This window comes from Silene latifolia, chromosome 4, assembly GCF_048544455.1.
Source record: "Silene latifolia isolate original U9 population chromosome 4, ASM4854445v1, whole genome shotgun sequence".
Taxonomy (NCBI): Eukaryota; Viridiplantae; Streptophyta; class Magnoliopsida; order Caryophyllales; family Caryophyllaceae; genus Silene; species Silene latifolia.
The window spans coordinates 33,680,126-33,697,556 of record NC_133529.1 but is presented as its reverse complement, the minus strand read 5'-3'; the positions used below and the strand labels follow the sequence as shown (position 1 = coordinate 33,697,556).

At 33.8% G+C, this 17,431-nt stretch overlaps 1 protein-coding gene and 2 long non-coding RNA genes across 3 annotated transcripts; 1 reads left to right on the top strand and 2 right to left on the bottom strand.

Annotated features, from left to right (window-relative positions):
* The first annotated feature begins 4,816 nt into the window (after positions 1-4,816).
* Positions 4,817-7,427, top strand: LOC141652200 (uncharacterized). Its single transcript, XR_012547028.1, has 2 exons — positions 4,817-4,904; positions 6,878-7,427. It is a non-coding gene; the product is annotated as an uncharacterized LOC141652200 (long non-coding RNA).
* A 413-nt stretch (positions 7,428-7,840) lies between these two features.
* Positions 7,841-10,710, bottom strand: LOC141652199 (uncharacterized). The gene is made up of 2 exons (XR_012547027.1): positions 10,420-10,710; positions 7,841-8,230 (listed from the first exon to the last, which is right to left on the bottom strand). It is a non-coding gene; the product is annotated as an uncharacterized LOC141652199 (long non-coding RNA).
* Positions 10,711-12,303: 1,593 nt separating this feature from the next.
* On the bottom strand, positions 12,304-16,573 carry LOC141653403 (uncharacterized). Its single transcript, XM_074461157.1, has 2 exons — positions 13,521-16,573; positions 12,304-12,959 (listed from the first exon to the last, which is right to left on the bottom strand). Exons 1-2 carry the CDS (start codon positions 16,438-16,440, stop codon positions 12,439-12,441), a joined length of 3,441 nt encoding a protein of 1,146 aa, XP_074317258.1. The 5' UTR covers positions 16,441-16,573; the 3' UTR covers positions 12,304-12,438.
* Between the last annotated feature and the right edge of the window lie 858 nt (positions 16,574-17,431).

Genomic DNA, 17,431 nt, shown 5'->3' with positions numbered 1-17,431 from the left:
AATGTCAAACCCTAAATTTCACAATCGAACAATTATGAACCCTAATTTAGGAGATTTAAACATAAAAATATGTAATGAACAACTGCAACAGAAAAACATGCAATTAACAACTACGAATTTGTATAATTATATAAAAATTATTGGAAATTAACAAAGTTTAGCAATAATTTTCATACTTGAACTAACAACTGCATAAATACTCGATTTTAACAATTATTTCACTAAAATTCAAGTAGTCGAGAGAATTAAGACAGAAATTGTACCTGATTTATACTCAAAACGCAATTGTATTGAACAATGATTAATATTTCTTCGTAAATTGTTATTGATTCGCCAAAATAGTCGAGAGTTTCTGTGGGGTTTTTTTTCAGTTTTTAGAGAGAGAAAGTGAATAGTAAAAAAAAACTGCCGCGCGTTCATGAATTTTGAACAAGTAAGCGTCTTATTTTTGTTACCTTATTTGGAAGTGATATTGTTTAGTATAATGCGCGATATTGTATTCGTTACTCAATCCTCAAATATTTAATAGTTCTCACCGCATCCCGAATATATATAGGCAAGAACCGGTGAGTTTGCCACTTTTCATGAGTTACCCCCGCATATATATAAAATTGATCTAACAAAACTAATTCCTCACAATCAGACGTCCCAAAAAAAAGTTGCTTCTCTTTCAAAATCTATCGACTTCCGTTTCTCTGTTTTTGCATCAAACAAAAAACATGGAAAATCAATCAAAAGGTTCCAATTTCATGAACAATTTCATTAAATTCTTCCTAGTTTTTTTGTAATTCCATACGATTATAGCAAATTCATCCACAGTTTCGATTATTTCAATTGAAACGATCAATTTTTTCTTCAATTATTAGTCAAATTTCGGAAAACCCTAACGCATCAAATCAAAACAAAGGTATGAATATTATTACGATTTCTTAGGTAATAATCGAATTACTTCAGTGATTTTCTCGTAGCTATTGAAATCAAATAACAATTTTAATCAGGTTTCTGTGATTTTCAAGAGAATGATGAATTATGATGATCGAATGATAAATTATGATGATCAAACTCTTTCTCATCAAACGACGATGAATTCAAGTGAAAATATATGTAATTCAGATGATCAATCTCGTTTTTCATTAAGTTGATTACTTTAGTTATGTTATTCGTCGTTATGTTGTTCAATAGATGAACAAGGTCGTTATAATAACTGCTAGTTAATAATAGAATAACTACGTTATTATATTACAGTAACTGCCTTTACATTTTGTTTATAATATTATTCAACAGCTAATGTTATACTGAACTAGTTCACTTAATTCATTGTAATAATTATTAGTTAATAATGGAATAACTATGTTATTATATTACAATAACTGCATGTGCATTCTATTCATAATATCGCCCAATAGTTGGTGTTATAGTGAACTAGTATACTTAATTCATTCTAATGACAAATAGTTAATAATGGAATAACTTGAGTATTATTATGAAACATGCCTCTAAAATTTAGACACGCTGTTTTCTACGACTTCTAAAATAAGGTGCAAGCTGCTGCATGTTCTTGTGGTGTTGGTGGATTTGCAGAAAACGGTATCATTCACATAATAGATGTTTGAGTTGCCTTCAATTAGTTTACACTATTCCAGGTTATTCCATTTTTTGAATATAATTGAAATTCATTTTAAATTAAGCAATATACAATAACTGTTTTTATGCACTAAAATAACTGGGTTAATTCTATACAATAACCATGTTAACATATTTGGCAATGTTTATAGTTCTCATGAACACTACCAATACAGCTCGTTTCTTGTTGAAAAATTGAACCCAATTTCGTAAGTAGGCAAGCTAGATTATTTGCACAAGTAAACTGATTATTTGCAAGAGGGGCTCGGTTTTTATTTGGGCAAGAATTCGACCATTTTGTTAGTGTTGTTCAAGCTACAATTTTAACAATACCTTAAGACTTGGACTTAAGGCTGTGTGATATTTTGATTCTTGAAATATACACTACTTTGACATTATAAATACTACACTAGTTTCACATTTACTTGTACAACGAAATAAAAACAAAAAATACTTAAAGCTTTAATCAAGTAAATCAATCTTCGCAAAACTGTTTTTGACATTTCATATTTAAATCATTTTGCAAAATCGTTCTTAAGTCTTAAAAAAGAGTTAGTTCGTTGCACTTAGACATTTATCTTATTCGATGATCTCCTGTTAGTACTTAAACGTTATCTTCTCCGTTCAATTATGTGAACTTATTGAGATTCGTGAGTCTTGTAAAAAAACCGAGATAGAACTAAAGTCTTAGGATAGAGTTGTTTTAAGCAATCAAAGTCTTATTGCGCAGTAGCTTTAACCAAAGAGATCTTTTGACAGAGTAGCCTTAAGCGAAGTCTTGGAGCGGAGTAGCTATGAGTAAAAGTCTTATTGCAAAGTAGCTTTAAGCAAAACCGGTGTAGCTTGGGTAATTGTTTTATTTTACGTATGGGGTTTAGTTGTTAGAGTTAATTTCTAAACGATGAATAAAATAACGCTAGATGTAGGCCGCAGTAGTGGTCGAACCAGTTTTACAAATATCGTTTGGTTTGCCTATTTACTCTTTAATTCCGCTGCATTATTACTGCGATTTATTTACAAAAACAATTGTTGAATACACTCTGACATATACTTGTTGAATTATTGTTGTACACTTTTAACTCAATAGTTCTAAGTATCAACTTCTCATTTCTTCTAAATATTGTGTAAAGTGTCTAGAGTTTTAAAAGAAATTTTTATTAAGCTTAAAATATTTAAATAGACATTTAATTTACCGCCTCTCCCTCTTAAGTGTTTTCGCCCTTGACTCTTCAGTTACTGGAAAGGGAACAAAGCTAGAATTTGTTTTGTACTAATTTGTTAGTTTAAACTTTGATTAGTTTGTCTAGTGTTTAGTTATCCTTATTTGTTAATCATAGTTTTGGTAGAATAGTTGTCTTATTGTTTTAGTGTCTATTTGTTTCCTTATTGTGATCTTAAGTAGTTATTGATTTCTTTAGAGTTTCATCTATATTGTTTTCGTAAGGGGAACATCTTTTTGCTTCCATATTATTTATGCATATGTCTTAAAGCTTTCTTATTGTTTTCTTTTGCTAATTTGATTAGTTATTAATTATTTAATTTAATTAATGGTTATTTCATGGTGATAATCCAACCTAAACCTCATTTTCTTATATTAATTTATCCTAGTGTTTAAATGAAAGTAATTTTAATTATTACATCATTTAACTTTTATTAAACTCATAGAAAGGAAACCTGAAAAACCGGTTTCCTTGACTATTTAACCCTAATTAGTCAACCTTAACTTAACTTCATCCTCTTCAATCTTCACACCTTTTATCTAATCCATCATGAATCACCAAACACCCACTCTCGCTGCATCTAATCACCAAACTAGTCATCAGTCATACCAAACACTCAAAAACAACCACCACCAACACCATTCTCGTTGTCACGATTTCAAAGGATGCTGATTTGGTATACTCTCGATTTCGGTTTCTATCTTGAAATTTTTATAGCCTCCTGATGTCGGTTGATATGCAATCCATGGGGGCCAATATGGCCGCAAAAGGCTCAAATTAGAGTCATGGTAACCTTAACGACCTCTATATTGTATGTGGTGAGAGAGTTAAGGAGTGAGTTTTGTGGTGGCTGATAGTGGTGCTAGCATTGACGTGGTAGTATAATTTGGTTTGCAAGAGGGGTGACTAGTTTAAATGGAGGGAAGCGGGAGGATAGTATAGTTGTTTAGGTATAAAACAATGCTGGTGGGCAAGGAAATGATGCTGAGTTCAAGTGTGATGAGCTGCTATTTCAATTGGAGCAAATCCTATGAACTTGAGTTTTTTTGTGTTGGGCAATTAGGTTGATTAATTAATTAATTAGGTTTTTTCTGGTTTTTTATGAATTTGGGATTGAATCTTTGTCTTTTTCTTTTCTTTTTTTCTTTTTTTTTTTTCTTGAGATCTGGGAGTTTTAGCAATACAAAAGCAGAAGAAATAAAAAAATTGCAGAGAAAATGAAGAAATGAAGAATTGAAGAATGAAGAGGAAGGAGACAGAAAAAAAATAGAAAAGTAGTGGACCCGTGACTTGTTGGAAAATTGGTTGTATCAATCCAAGTTAAATGATATACACAAATTCTCATTGAAGACGGAGAGTATCCGTCACAAGCTGAAGACGGGTTGGATAATATCATTTGAGAAGAAAATGGACCGGATTCTCTTTAAATGGTATGCAAGTTGGCTGGATTAAAGAATATTAATTTTTTCTTGTGTTCCCAAGGCAAGCAAAAGTTTTCAATTACTCTGTTCGTCTGTCCTTCTCTCCTCATTTTTTTTATTAACTTGTCTCATCTTTTACTCATTTTAATTTTACTTTTTTAAAACCAAAAAAACTCTCTCTCTAAACCCTAAAACGCCATCTTCTACCCAGTTTCATTTGCATCTAAAATAACAACACCAACACCAATTCCCTTCCAAATCTTCATCAAAAATCTCATTTAAAATTGCACAAATACATCTACCCGAAAAAATTCAAAAATAGTAGAGGAGGCAGCTACTTTGACGGTTTTAGAGGAGCAAGTTGACGATGTCGAAAACGAGAATGGTGGATTGCTTGATGGTAATTAATTATTGTGTTGGTTTTTTATTTATATAAAAAATTTCAATCTTTATGTCAATTTGTTACTCAAAGTTATTAATTTTATTAGGTTTTTGTTTGATTTATGTTAAAAAGTTTGAATTTTTAGTGTTGTGATGTGTAGATCCGGGGTTGTTATGACAAAAAAATGAGGATTCTATCGAAATCAATTTAGAGGAGGAATTTGCTTTAATATTAGTATGATGGATTATTTCGAAAATGGTATGATGTTCATTCCTTCCTACTGTTCAATTTTAATTCAGTTTCATCATTTGTTTATTATGTAGCAGCATATGTTTAAAAATCCGTCTTTTGTTTTAGGAAAACCATGTACCCATGTGTGGTTACCAAAAGGGTAAACTTTCTATTTTTACGATGAATTCGTGATTAAAATGGTTGTTTTACATACTGTTTTGGGTAAATAGAATGTGTTACGAAAATAAGCAATTTTCGTCTTTGATCAAAAAACCGAGAACCACATGTATAAGAGACGTTTTGTAATGAGAACCAGTCAAAACGTTACCATTTCACTTCATTATGTCACCAGTTTAATAAGAAGAACAAGAAATACACATCTGTGCAAGACGGTATGCCTGTAATCTATAATATATTTGTCTTGAACTTGGAACATGTAGCATTGGAAGGGTTGATAATGTGACCATATCAGTTGAGTAATGTGCCTATGAAGGGTTGTTAATGTGACCATAGCTAACTCAAAATTGATGTTACTTTGAGTTTAATACGAACTAACATTTATGTGTAATCATTGTGACATATGTATTAGTGTTGAATATGTGACCATTGTAACGAGAAATGTACCAATGTTGTTATTTTTTTAAGATTATAAAAATGTTTGTTTTGGTAACATAGATGACTAAACATGATCACATGTGTCTTAATGCTGAATATGTAACCATTGTAACTGAGAAATGTACCAATGTTTGTTTTATTGGGAAGATTATAAAAATGTTGGTTTTGGTAACATAAATGACTAAACATAATCACATATGTCTTAATGGGGAAAATGTGATCACCTTAGAACACATTTGTCTTAGTGATGAAAATGGATCACCTTAACATTATTGTTAACATGTCAACATAATAGACTAAACATGGTGACACATCTATGATTGTTGTCAATGTGACCACCTTATCAAAGATATGTACCTATGTCTTAGTGTTGTAACCTGAACTTAAAATGATATCATCTATGCTTTACACATGGTAACATTTATGCGTAAATATTGTAATATATGTATTAATATTAAATAGGTAACCATTTTAGCTGAGAAATGTACCAATATTTTTTATTTTTTTAAGATTATAAAAATGTCTGTTTTGGTAACATAAATGAGTTATTATGATTACATATGTCTTAATGTTGAAAATGTGACCACCTTAGATCACATATGTCTTAGTGTTGAAAATGTGACCACCTTAACATTTGTCTTAACATGTTAACATAGTATACTAAACATGGTGACATATCTGTGATTGTTAGCAATGTGACCACCTTATCGGAGATATGTACTACTTGTGTCTTAGTGTTGTGACTTGAAGTTAACATGATAACATCTATGCTTTACACATGGTAACATTTATATGTAAATATTGTATCATATGTGTTAGTGTTGAGTAGGTAACCATTTTCGCGAGAAATGTACTAATGTTTTTTATTTTCGAAGATTATATAAATGTTTGTTTTGTAACATAAATGTGTAAACATGATCACATATGTCCTAATGTTGAAAAGGTAACCACCTTAGATCACAAATGTCTTAGTGTGGAAAACATGACCACCTTAACAACATTATTCTTAACATGCCAATATAATAGACTAAATATGATGACATATCTGTGATTATTGTTGTCAATGTGACCACATTGTCAGATATATGTGCCAATATCTTTGTGTTGTGATCATATCTTAACATGATAACATCTATGCTTTAAACATGGTGACATATGTTAATATCTTTACAATGTAACCACTTTTATTGGTAAATGTACCATATCTCTGCGAGGAATGTACTATAATTTGAGGTTGAAATAAATATTAACATGTTAACATAGTGACATGTCTTAGTGATGAAGATGTGACCCACTTAGCTGAGGAATGTACCAATGTGAGGACATGTCTTAGCTTAGCTTAATATGGTAACATCTATGCTTAACACATAGCCATTGGCAGGCAGTTGGACGACCTCGTATTCTATGCTGAATTCATGGCCATTGGCAGTTGGACGAGATAGTGGATAACATGATGCTCCCACCCTCATTTGACCTCGGGCTAGGCGACATCAGCGTGTGGCAAAGAGCTGAACGTCAAGCAAGCACCACTTATCAACTTAGGTACACCCGTGCTAGAGATAAGCCAACAGGAGATCCCGTTTGTAATAGTGCTTAAGATGTTGCCCGTCCTCTTAAGACTTTGAAGAAGAAATGAAGAAGGGACATGACCCCTTGATGTAAGCGTTGGTTTGTAATAATGATGATCTTTTGGGACTTAGTACATGGTGGTTTGTTTAATGATGTGTTCTTTTAGGACATACTTTTTAGTCCCTCGTGATGTTAGAGATATAAGACAATCTTTGTTTTGTAACCATCTTATGATAAAATGAGATAATATACGAATGTTGTGACATATGTTTACATTATGGTTACATTACTAGCTGTAGAGTGGTTACATTTCCCTACCAAATTGGTCACATTTTGAACCATCTCCTAAATTCAGCTCCATTATGGTTACATTACACTAACGGTGGATTGGTTACATTTCCTTACCAAAGTGCTAACATTTGAATATGTTAACGTATGTCACCATGTTATAAAGCGTTTATGTTATAATGTTAAACTCAGTTCAGAATTCTCAAATATAAGTACATATCTCGATACGATGGTCACATTTTCAATACACATACTTATGTCACCATGTTTAATAAATTATGTTAACCTGTTAAGATGCCAGCTGCTGTAGTTAAGATGGCAGCTGTTGTTGACACCAAAAAGAAGAGCAAGAAATAGACATCTCCGCAAGACGGTATGCATGTAATCTGTAATATATTTACATGCTGTAGTTAAGATGGTATCTGTCATAGTTACATTTACATACTAAGATGGTAATATTCTCCTTTTCACATTCTAAGAGGCTATAACTGCCTAATAATATGGTTACATTTCCATTATAACATTCTCTTTTACACACTTTTCAACTCAACAAAAGTGGTCACATACGCGACAAAAGTTATTCCATTTGTAAACGTTTATGGCGACAACTAAAATTGTTCAGAAGAAAATGCGCATATTTTCTAATAAGACGGTTACAAATCAGTCATTGTCTTACATCACTAACATCTTAATGGACTAAAAAAGTGCATTACAAAATAACATATTATCCATCAACCATCAACCACTAAGTACTAAGTCTTTCTTATTACAAACCGATGTTTACTGTATCTTTCACATCCATCTTCTGCGCGGTGGTCAATTGTTGTATGAGATGGTATAGGGAAGATGGTGGCTCATGTCCCTCGATCTCCTTCATTTACCTACAAATAAAACAAATTAATCAGCCCTTAAAATAAAGCAGCTAAGATGGTAACATTTTCGAATAACATAGTAACATTAAGACGCATTCGTAACATTCAAAACATCAAGAACTGGTCACATTTTCCAAATAAGAAGTTGTCAACACTAACACATATGTGGCCATGTTTGATAATAGATGTTATCATGTTAAGTTAAGATGATTACATTTTCTAAATGTACCTACATTTTGTATAATATGCAACACACTCAAAATAGGTACATTTCTCATTTAAGGTGGTCACATATTCAACACTAACGCACATGTCACTATGTTTACTCATTTATGTTATCATATTAAGGTTTATTTTAAACCCAAGCAAACATTTCTATAATGAGCAAGACACTCAAATATAGATACATTTCTCAACTAAGGCGGTCACATTTTCAAAACTAACACATATGTCATCATGTCGAGTCATTTATGTTAGCATGATAAATAACAACACACTCAAACATAGGTACATTTCTCGACTAAGGTGGTCACATATTCAACATCAATACATTTGTCACCATGTTTACTCAGTTATGTTATCATGTTAAGATTCTATTAAACCTTAATAAACATTTCTATAATGAGCAACATACTTAAATATAAATACATTTCTCGTTAAGGTGGTCACATTTTCATTACAAACACATACGTGACCATGTTTAGTCATTTATGTTAACATGTTAAGATTTATTTTAAATCCAAATAAACATAAATATAAATAACAACACACTCAAACATAGGTACATTTCTCACTCAGGTGGTCACATATTCAACACCAACACATATGTCACCATGTTTACTCATTTCTGTTATCATGTTAAGATTCATTTTAAACCCTAATAAACATTTATATAATGAGCAACATACTTAAATATAGGTACATTTCTTGACTAAAGTGGTCACATTTTCAACACAAACGCATATGTCACCATGTTTAGTCATTTATGTTAGCATGTTAAGATTCATTTTAAACCCAAATAAACATAAACATAAATAACAACACACTCAAACATAGGTACAATCCTCTGCTAATGTGGTCGCATTTTCAACACTAATACATATGTCACCATGTTTATTTATATATGTTCACATGTTAAAATTCATTTTATACCAAAACAAACATAAATATAATGTGCAACACACTCAAACATAGGTACATTTTTCGCTAAGGTAGTCACATTTTCAACACTAACACATATGTCACCATGTTTACTCTTGGAAGTTATCACTATATTCATTCAAATTCAAACTGACATATTGTGTAATGGTTACATTTCAGTCTAAGGTGATAACATTGATACAGAATCACCATGTCACCATTTTTACTCATCAGTTTTCATTTTAAGAGGCTTTGAGGTAAAACCATACAACTAGTTTAACAGTTACATTTCACAACTAAGGTGGTAAAATATGTCACCATGCTTATTCATATATGTTATAATTTATAATCATAACATTAATTCACGCATTCGAACAAGGTTACATCTCGATACTAAGATGATAACATTTTGAACACACTCAAACATAGGTACATGACAATAAAACGGTTACACTGTACTCTAAAATGGTAACAATATGATTTTTAAAAACATGAATGCGACCATGCGAGTAGAGACCAATAACAATGATGTTCAAGCAAGAATATATTTTGACGATAAAGCATATCTACGATGTTCAACATAGGGATATACAAAATAATCAAATTGAAACAAATTAAAGCAAATTTCTCCTCTAAATTATAACTTCAAACCTCTTTGATTTGGATAGAATCCTCATTTTTGACATAACAACCCAGATCTACACATTAAAACACAAATCAAAACATAAAAGATTCAAACTTTTTAACCTAAATCAAACAAAAACCCAATATATCAAAACACAAAAAAAATCAAACCATGTTTATTCATTTATGTTAACAAAATAATCATTTTGATAATCTTCCAAAAATTTCTTAGACAAAAAGCGAATCTTAATTAAACCAATATGACCATTTTTTACAAATTAATTACTGAACAAAAAAGCCCCAACATAAAACACCCTTTTTTTGACATTAGGATTTTAATATTAAACCAATGTCGCCATTTTGACATCAACGAATCTCCAAAAAAATTTAATGATTTTAAGATAATTTCGAGTTATAAACTAAAAACACAATACCTCCGATTGGTTTTTTAGCACCTTCTTTGGGGACGTCTTTTTAGCCACTTAGTTTTTTTGTTGTGTCTTGAGGATGCTAGGAAAGATGAAGATGGTCAGATGTTACCATCTTATTTTTGGCGAGTTAAGGATAGTGAGCTAAAAGAGAAAACGAAGGTAGGAGATGAAGATTGTATTTTTTTTTTAGATATTTAGATAGATGATAAATTTTTGGTTTTCAAAATAAAAGAAGAGAGATAAAGTGACTTACTGTGCAATAGTGTCAAAAGTCTTTCATAGCCGTCTGTTTTGCATGGGGAAAGTCCCATTTCTTTATTTTTTTATTGTGAATTGTCAAATCAAGTATTAATTAATTAACACATAAAACGGGTCACTTTTATCCATATTACATAATATGGTAAGTATTCGCTCCGTCTTCACCTTGTGACGGATAGCGTCCGTCACAAGAGAGACTAATTGAATGATATAATAGCTAAAATTATTTCCAGTTAACCACTAGGACGGATTAATATGAGAAGATGAGGGTTAAGTTGGATTATTGCCATGAAATAACCCTTTACTTTATTGCATCTTTAGAAATTGAATTCGTAATTGTCCAATTAATCTAGACTAAAGTAGAAAACTTTATCCTAATAATTTGCATGCCTTTCAAGTTTCACCATTAGTAGGATTAAGTAGAGACTAAATATATAATTTGAATCGTTAACTACGCGTGTCAAAGATACCGAATTTCCACAATAGAGTATCTGAGAGTAATTAGATTAAAAGACAGGTCAATGATCAATTGGTTTGTTGATAGCAAATGTTTATTGACTCGAGAACCCTTTAATTACTCGAATTCATCTTCTTATTTCATTATCGCTTTACCTTGCTAGTTAATTAGTTAGTTAATCAATCAATAAACCATCAGGTAGGTTGGAAGATGATTGAACCCATGACCTCATTTAATTGTAATACGTTGATTTCTTAACCACTAGACTACTTGTGTTTATTGCTCACATCAATTCTAAAATGTGTTGGTCCTCCATCCCGATTATTTGTTTATTTTATTTTATTTTAGGGTGTTTAATTCATTTGTTTAAAATTCAAGGAAATTTGATTATACACGCCAACACGTGTAACACATCCATTGTAATCAGGGGCGGACCTACCTGGCAGCAAGGGTGGCGGCTGTTACCCCAAACTTCAAAAATCGGTTAAGCGTACGAATTTTTGCTACCCCAAATATTGCATATTCATTATTTTTGCTACCCGAGGTAAACAAATTATCGGGAGAGAAGGGATATCAATCACATATTTACAATAAAATTAACTTTGCCTTGTAGTGATTTACCCCCACCGGCTTACCATTTTCCAGTAATTCTTAAGAAGATATCGATTTGCCCATGATATGCTAATGCAACGTTGTCTGTGACTTGTTCTCGGCGATGGTTCGACTATAGGGGAGGGAATGGAAGCAGGGGACCTGCCATTTGGTTGCAGCGGAAAGGCCTGTTTTTACATGCCAGTGGAATGCAATCAATTCTGTAAAATTGAGGTTATATTGGCAGGGATGGTACCAATTATGGCCCAGAACCTGGTCCTGAATGCTGCTGCCTTGACGCTTAGATCCATTCTCCCGTTGTTTTCTTACACTACAAGTTTATCAGTTTATGCCCAAAAAATTTCTCTGTTTTTGATTAATCGCGCCAATTATGTTTCATGGTCATGGAGTACATGTTTAGCATACGTGTATAAGGTGGTCTTACATAAACTTAATTGTAAAGCGTCCTGTTATATTCGTAAGTCGTAACTACCCTACTGAATCAAGCACACCGCAAATCAAGGGGAAAGGGGGGTTTTAGAGCGAAATTTGACGCAGAACTGATGTAAGCAGCTATAAAATGCAGAACTTTAGACAGTAGCATATATAATGGCATTAACAATTTGACATCCTCCTTCGCTCTCGACTAGAACCCGAACTGAGAATTCAGAACCTACAAAGAAGAAACAGGAATTCTATTCTAGTCCCTAGACTAGTTATTTATACGAAACAGTACCCTGACTAGAAGTATACAGCAAAGACGTACCGGAGAAGCTCGTGTTACTGCTTTGTGTGAGTAGTTGCTCTTGCATTCTTGTAGATGGTCCTACATTGGATTTCTTGCTGCTGTGGCTATTTTCTAGCTCATTTTTCTGACTGGATGTTTCTACTTGTACTTTATCAACTTTAAGGCAATCTGAGTCTCGCTCTTGTCGTATTTCCTCAAGCATGGCTGCCACGTCTTTCATGGTAGGACGGTCATTAGGTGAAGGAGCTACACATAACAAGGCCACCCCTATAGTTTGCATCATCTCATCCACTTCTGATTCCGGCCGTCCTTGTAACTTTTGGTCCAGTATTTCAACACCCGCTTTCCTCTGCCTGGCCCAGTCTACAATATGTAGCCCATCCGGGATAGTTGGATCGATAGGTTGCTTCCCTGTTAGTACCTCTAACACGACTACTCCATAGCTGTACACGTCACTCTTCTCGGTTATTTTCATCATGTATCCATATTCTGTTTGCATTGTACATCAAAAGTAGTTTTCAATTAAGGTCATAGGTCTAGGTTATGCTCAAAGAACAAACTTCCAGTAAGATTATCCTAGAGTAGGTCACTAGGTCATGGCAAAATCTGCTGAGGTTTAAAGTTTTGGGGGTGAATTCAACCTGGGATTTTAAAACCCACCAAAAACGTCGATTTCTTGACACATTTTACCGCATCTTACCATGAAATATAGAGAAAAAATCAGCTATGGTTTCTCAGGTTTGAGCTATACTTGGTGACTTCAGGTGCACAAATTTCACTTTGAAGACCTACACTACATAACCAAAATGTAATCCAAACCCACAAGGCCACGAGTGTTTCAAAACCTACAAAGATTTTCACCATTTTAGATGAATTTTAACTATGCTATAGTCTAGGTCTCCAAAGTGAGAAATTTTGAAAAACTCGGCCGCCAAAGTGAGAAACTAGACAAGAAATGCTCAAGTCAGGCCGCTGTAATGGAGTTAGTGAAACCACTGAGCACAATGTGGAAGTATTTGTATAAACTATGCGGGGTAGAGATATGCTTACCAGGTGCCATGTAGCCATATGAACCAGCAACTGTGCTAGATGATTTAGCAAAATCTCTGTCGTCGACAAGCTTGGCAAGACCAAAATCAGCTATATAGGGTTCATAATCAAGGCCAATCAGAATGTTATTTGCCTTAATATCCCTATGAACTATAGGAGGAACACAATCATGGTGCAAATAAGCTAATCCTTTTGCTGCACCTACGATAACCTTGTACCTTAAATCCCAGTCCAAGAAACTCCCACTTTCGTGTAAGAGATTGCCTAAGCTTCCATTTGGCATGTACTCATACATCAACAACTTCGTGTTCCTGTTCCAACAACATCCTAAGAACTTGACTATGTTTTTATGGCGGATAGAACCCAATGTCTTTACTTCAGCTGAGAAAGAATCGCGCCCATCATTGGGCTTAAGACTTTCTTTTTGGGAATCATGTTTTGTCCCCACTGCTATCGGCCACAGCTTCTTGACAGCAATTAAATCGGCATTATCCAGTTCTGCACGGTATACAATTCCTGAGCACCCTTTCCCGATGATGTTGCTTTCCACCAAACACTTCAAAACTTCATTGATCGTGAAGTTGAGTTTCTGAAATGGGGTGAATTGCCAAGGCCAGGCATCCATCCCAATCTCGGAATCACTTTCATCTCTAGCCATTTTCCTAGCTCGAAAAATTGCAATCGCTCCTAAAACCACCAGTATGACTGTCACAGCTATTAGCAACCCGATTCCTAATTGCAGTGTCTTTGATTGCCTTCTGTTCCTGCTTCCTGATCGAGCTCCATTGCCTATAAAACAGGAATCATGACTATTTGAACACAACCCCTTGTTACCTTCCAACTCAGCAGATGACAGCTGTCTAAACAGCTTGTTATCAGGCAAAAACCCGGAGAAATTGTTGTAAGATACATTAAGGGTCACAAGATTATCCAACCCTGAAAGTTGCATTAGACTGCCTTCAAGTCTGTTGTGGGAGAGGTCAAGTATGTTTAGATTTTTGAGATTAGATATTTGAGTAGGAATCGTGCCAGTAAGCATGTTACAGCTCAAATTGAGAGCGATATCGAGGTTTTCGAGCTGGAAAAGTTCATCTGGGATGCCCCCAGTAAGGAGGTTGTTGCTTAAATCAAGCAACTGAAGTTTGACACAGCTTCCAATGGAAGGTGGGATTTCTCCAGAGAGAATGTTTTTTCTAAGTATGAGAGAATTTAATGTTTCTAGTTGGCCAAACCTTGCAGGAATCGGGCCTTCAATTTGGTTATCTGACAAATTCAAAGCCTCAAGCTTACTCAATGATGATAATGAAACGGGAATCGGTCCTCTGAGAGTGTTATTACCCAAGTTCAGCATCTGTAAGGCTTTGCACTGTCCTATCTCATTTGGGATTGACCTGGAAAGGCGATTATTTGACAAATCAAGAAAACTAAGATTATTAAGAAAACCCATTTCCTTAGGAAGTTCCCCAGTGATCCTATTATTAGAAAGACGAAACCGAATTAGAGCCTTGCAACTCCCAATCTCAGGTGGGATTGACCCTGAAATGTGATTGGAAATGAGCAAAAGCTTTGTGAGATTTCGGAGCTGAAATATACTACTGGGCAAACTTCCTGTGATTGAGTTATGTGACAAGTCTAAAGCTTGAAGGCTACTGCAATTACCCAACTCATTAGGGATACTTCCCTCTAAACTATTTTGCCATGCAAACAAAACCTGTAATCCTGCTAACCTACCCAACTCATTTGGGATTGTACCTGTTATTTGATTATTATCAACCTGAATCTGCTGCAAATTTCTAGCATTCCCAAGATTAGATGGTATTGAACCCGAAATGTTATTACTGCTAAGCATCAATTCAGAAAGATTTCTGAGATTACCAAAAGATGCAGGAATCATCCCAGATAATAAATTCAATGCAACATCAACTGATATCAAATTTGAGCAATTTCCAAGCGCCTCAGGAATTCCACCAGACAGATTATTCTGCCATATCAACAGTTTCTCAAGCTTCTGAAGCTTACCTAACTCTTTTGGTATTGAACCAGAAAGACTATTCTGATACAGATATATATTCACAAGCTCAGAACAGTTACCTAACTCAGGTGGGATTTCTCCTGACAGCATTGTAGTGTAAATTGACAAAGTTTGGAGCTTTGTCAGGCTGCCTAAAGAAGCCGGTAGTGCGCCGGAAATCTTTGAATCAGCTAAACCAAGAACAGTCAAGTTTTGACACTGTCCCAACTCTTTTGGGATACTCCCTGAGAGATCCTTATTTCCACCTGCCCTTAAAGTTTGAAGATTTATAAGTTTTCCCAACTCAGTTGGGAGTTCACCATTGAAGTTATTATCAAACAGGAACAGATTTTCTAATGCAAGACAATCACCAATCTCCACTGGGATACTACCAGTGAGTTGATTAGAGTTCAAGATCAAATCTTTAAGGCTCTTAAGCTTCCCAATTGAGTTGGGAACAAACCCAACAAGATTATTAGTACTTAAGTCAATAAAGTTGAGTAAAGGGCAGTCTCCTATAGTTTCAGGGATTGTGCCAGTAAGATTAGCATTAGAAATGGTGAGTTTTTGAAGGTGTGAAAGTGTTGATATATTTGAAGGAAAAGGGAGATTTATTTGAACATTTTGGATGTTAATTTCAGTGACAAAGTTGTCTGAAGAACAAGTAATGTAAGACCATTTACATGGGTTCGAATCAAAAGAGTTCCAATTTGCAAAGTCTAAAGGTGGTGATTCAGAAGAGCTATGAAGCCATGAATGCAACAACATGACTTCTTCATTGTTAGCAAAAGAAGTGATGAAGAATGAAGAAAATGAGATGAAAAGAAGGATAAGATGGGTGGTGTGTTTGTAATTGTGGGTGTTGATGAAGAGTTGCATTGGCTTTGGTGATTGCATTGGCATTGACATTGCCACTGGTATTTGGCCTCAAAATCCCAAACTTCTCTTATGGTTTTTGCATTGGGTTTCTCTAACTCTCTTTCTCTAGGGTTGTTTTTTACTCATTTGAATGCTTTCAAAACAAGCCATGTAAGTGCATTTATTAGGTGATATAAGCAAAAGCCATAATATAATACTCGGTCAACTTAATTGATAAAACTACGATTTTATCGGGTGACGTTATCTCATTTTCTTAGGCCTATTTTTTTGATTGAAAAAAGCTGAATTAAACTGAGTTGAACTAAAGTAAGATTAATTTGTTAAAATATGAGCTGAGCTGAACTGAACTTAAAAAAGCTGAAATTAAGTCAAAACAAGGCCTTATTATTGAATATATTCGAATCTTTTGAAAACTTTTGACGTTTAAAGGTTTATTATGCGTTTGTTTACTTTATTAGTTAACTGAAACTAAAACTCGGCCAGATTAGCTGATAAAAGTTATAAATTGTCACTAATTTGCTCAAATTAGCTCGTAATTAAGATTGTTAAGTGGAATAATATTGAAAAGAATATAATATACCGATATGATGTCGACTAGCTCAGCTTGCAACGATTATTAGTAAAACTATCGGATCGGACCAACACATCATCCTTTAAAAACAAATACACTTGTATTAAAAAAAAACAAAATAAAAAAGGCAAAAAAGAAAGAAAAAGAAGGTTGAAACATGAAAGATTATGGGGGGTGTATAATAAGCAAGAAATTAGTAGATTTAACCTCGGGGGTTGTATGAATTGTGTCTTTGTGTGATAATATTCTTTAGGAGAGTAAATTTAAAATGGTAAAGAGTAGAAAGTTTGAAAAAGAGTAGGTGTTGTAGGCATGCAATCCCATGTGTATATGCATTGTTTTCCTAAATCGCAGTACAGTGAGTAAGTAATGGGCTGTGGTTCAGCTTGGATTATCGAGCCTCGAAACCTATCAAAGTCATTAAGGTTAATTATTGGTAATGATTCTTTT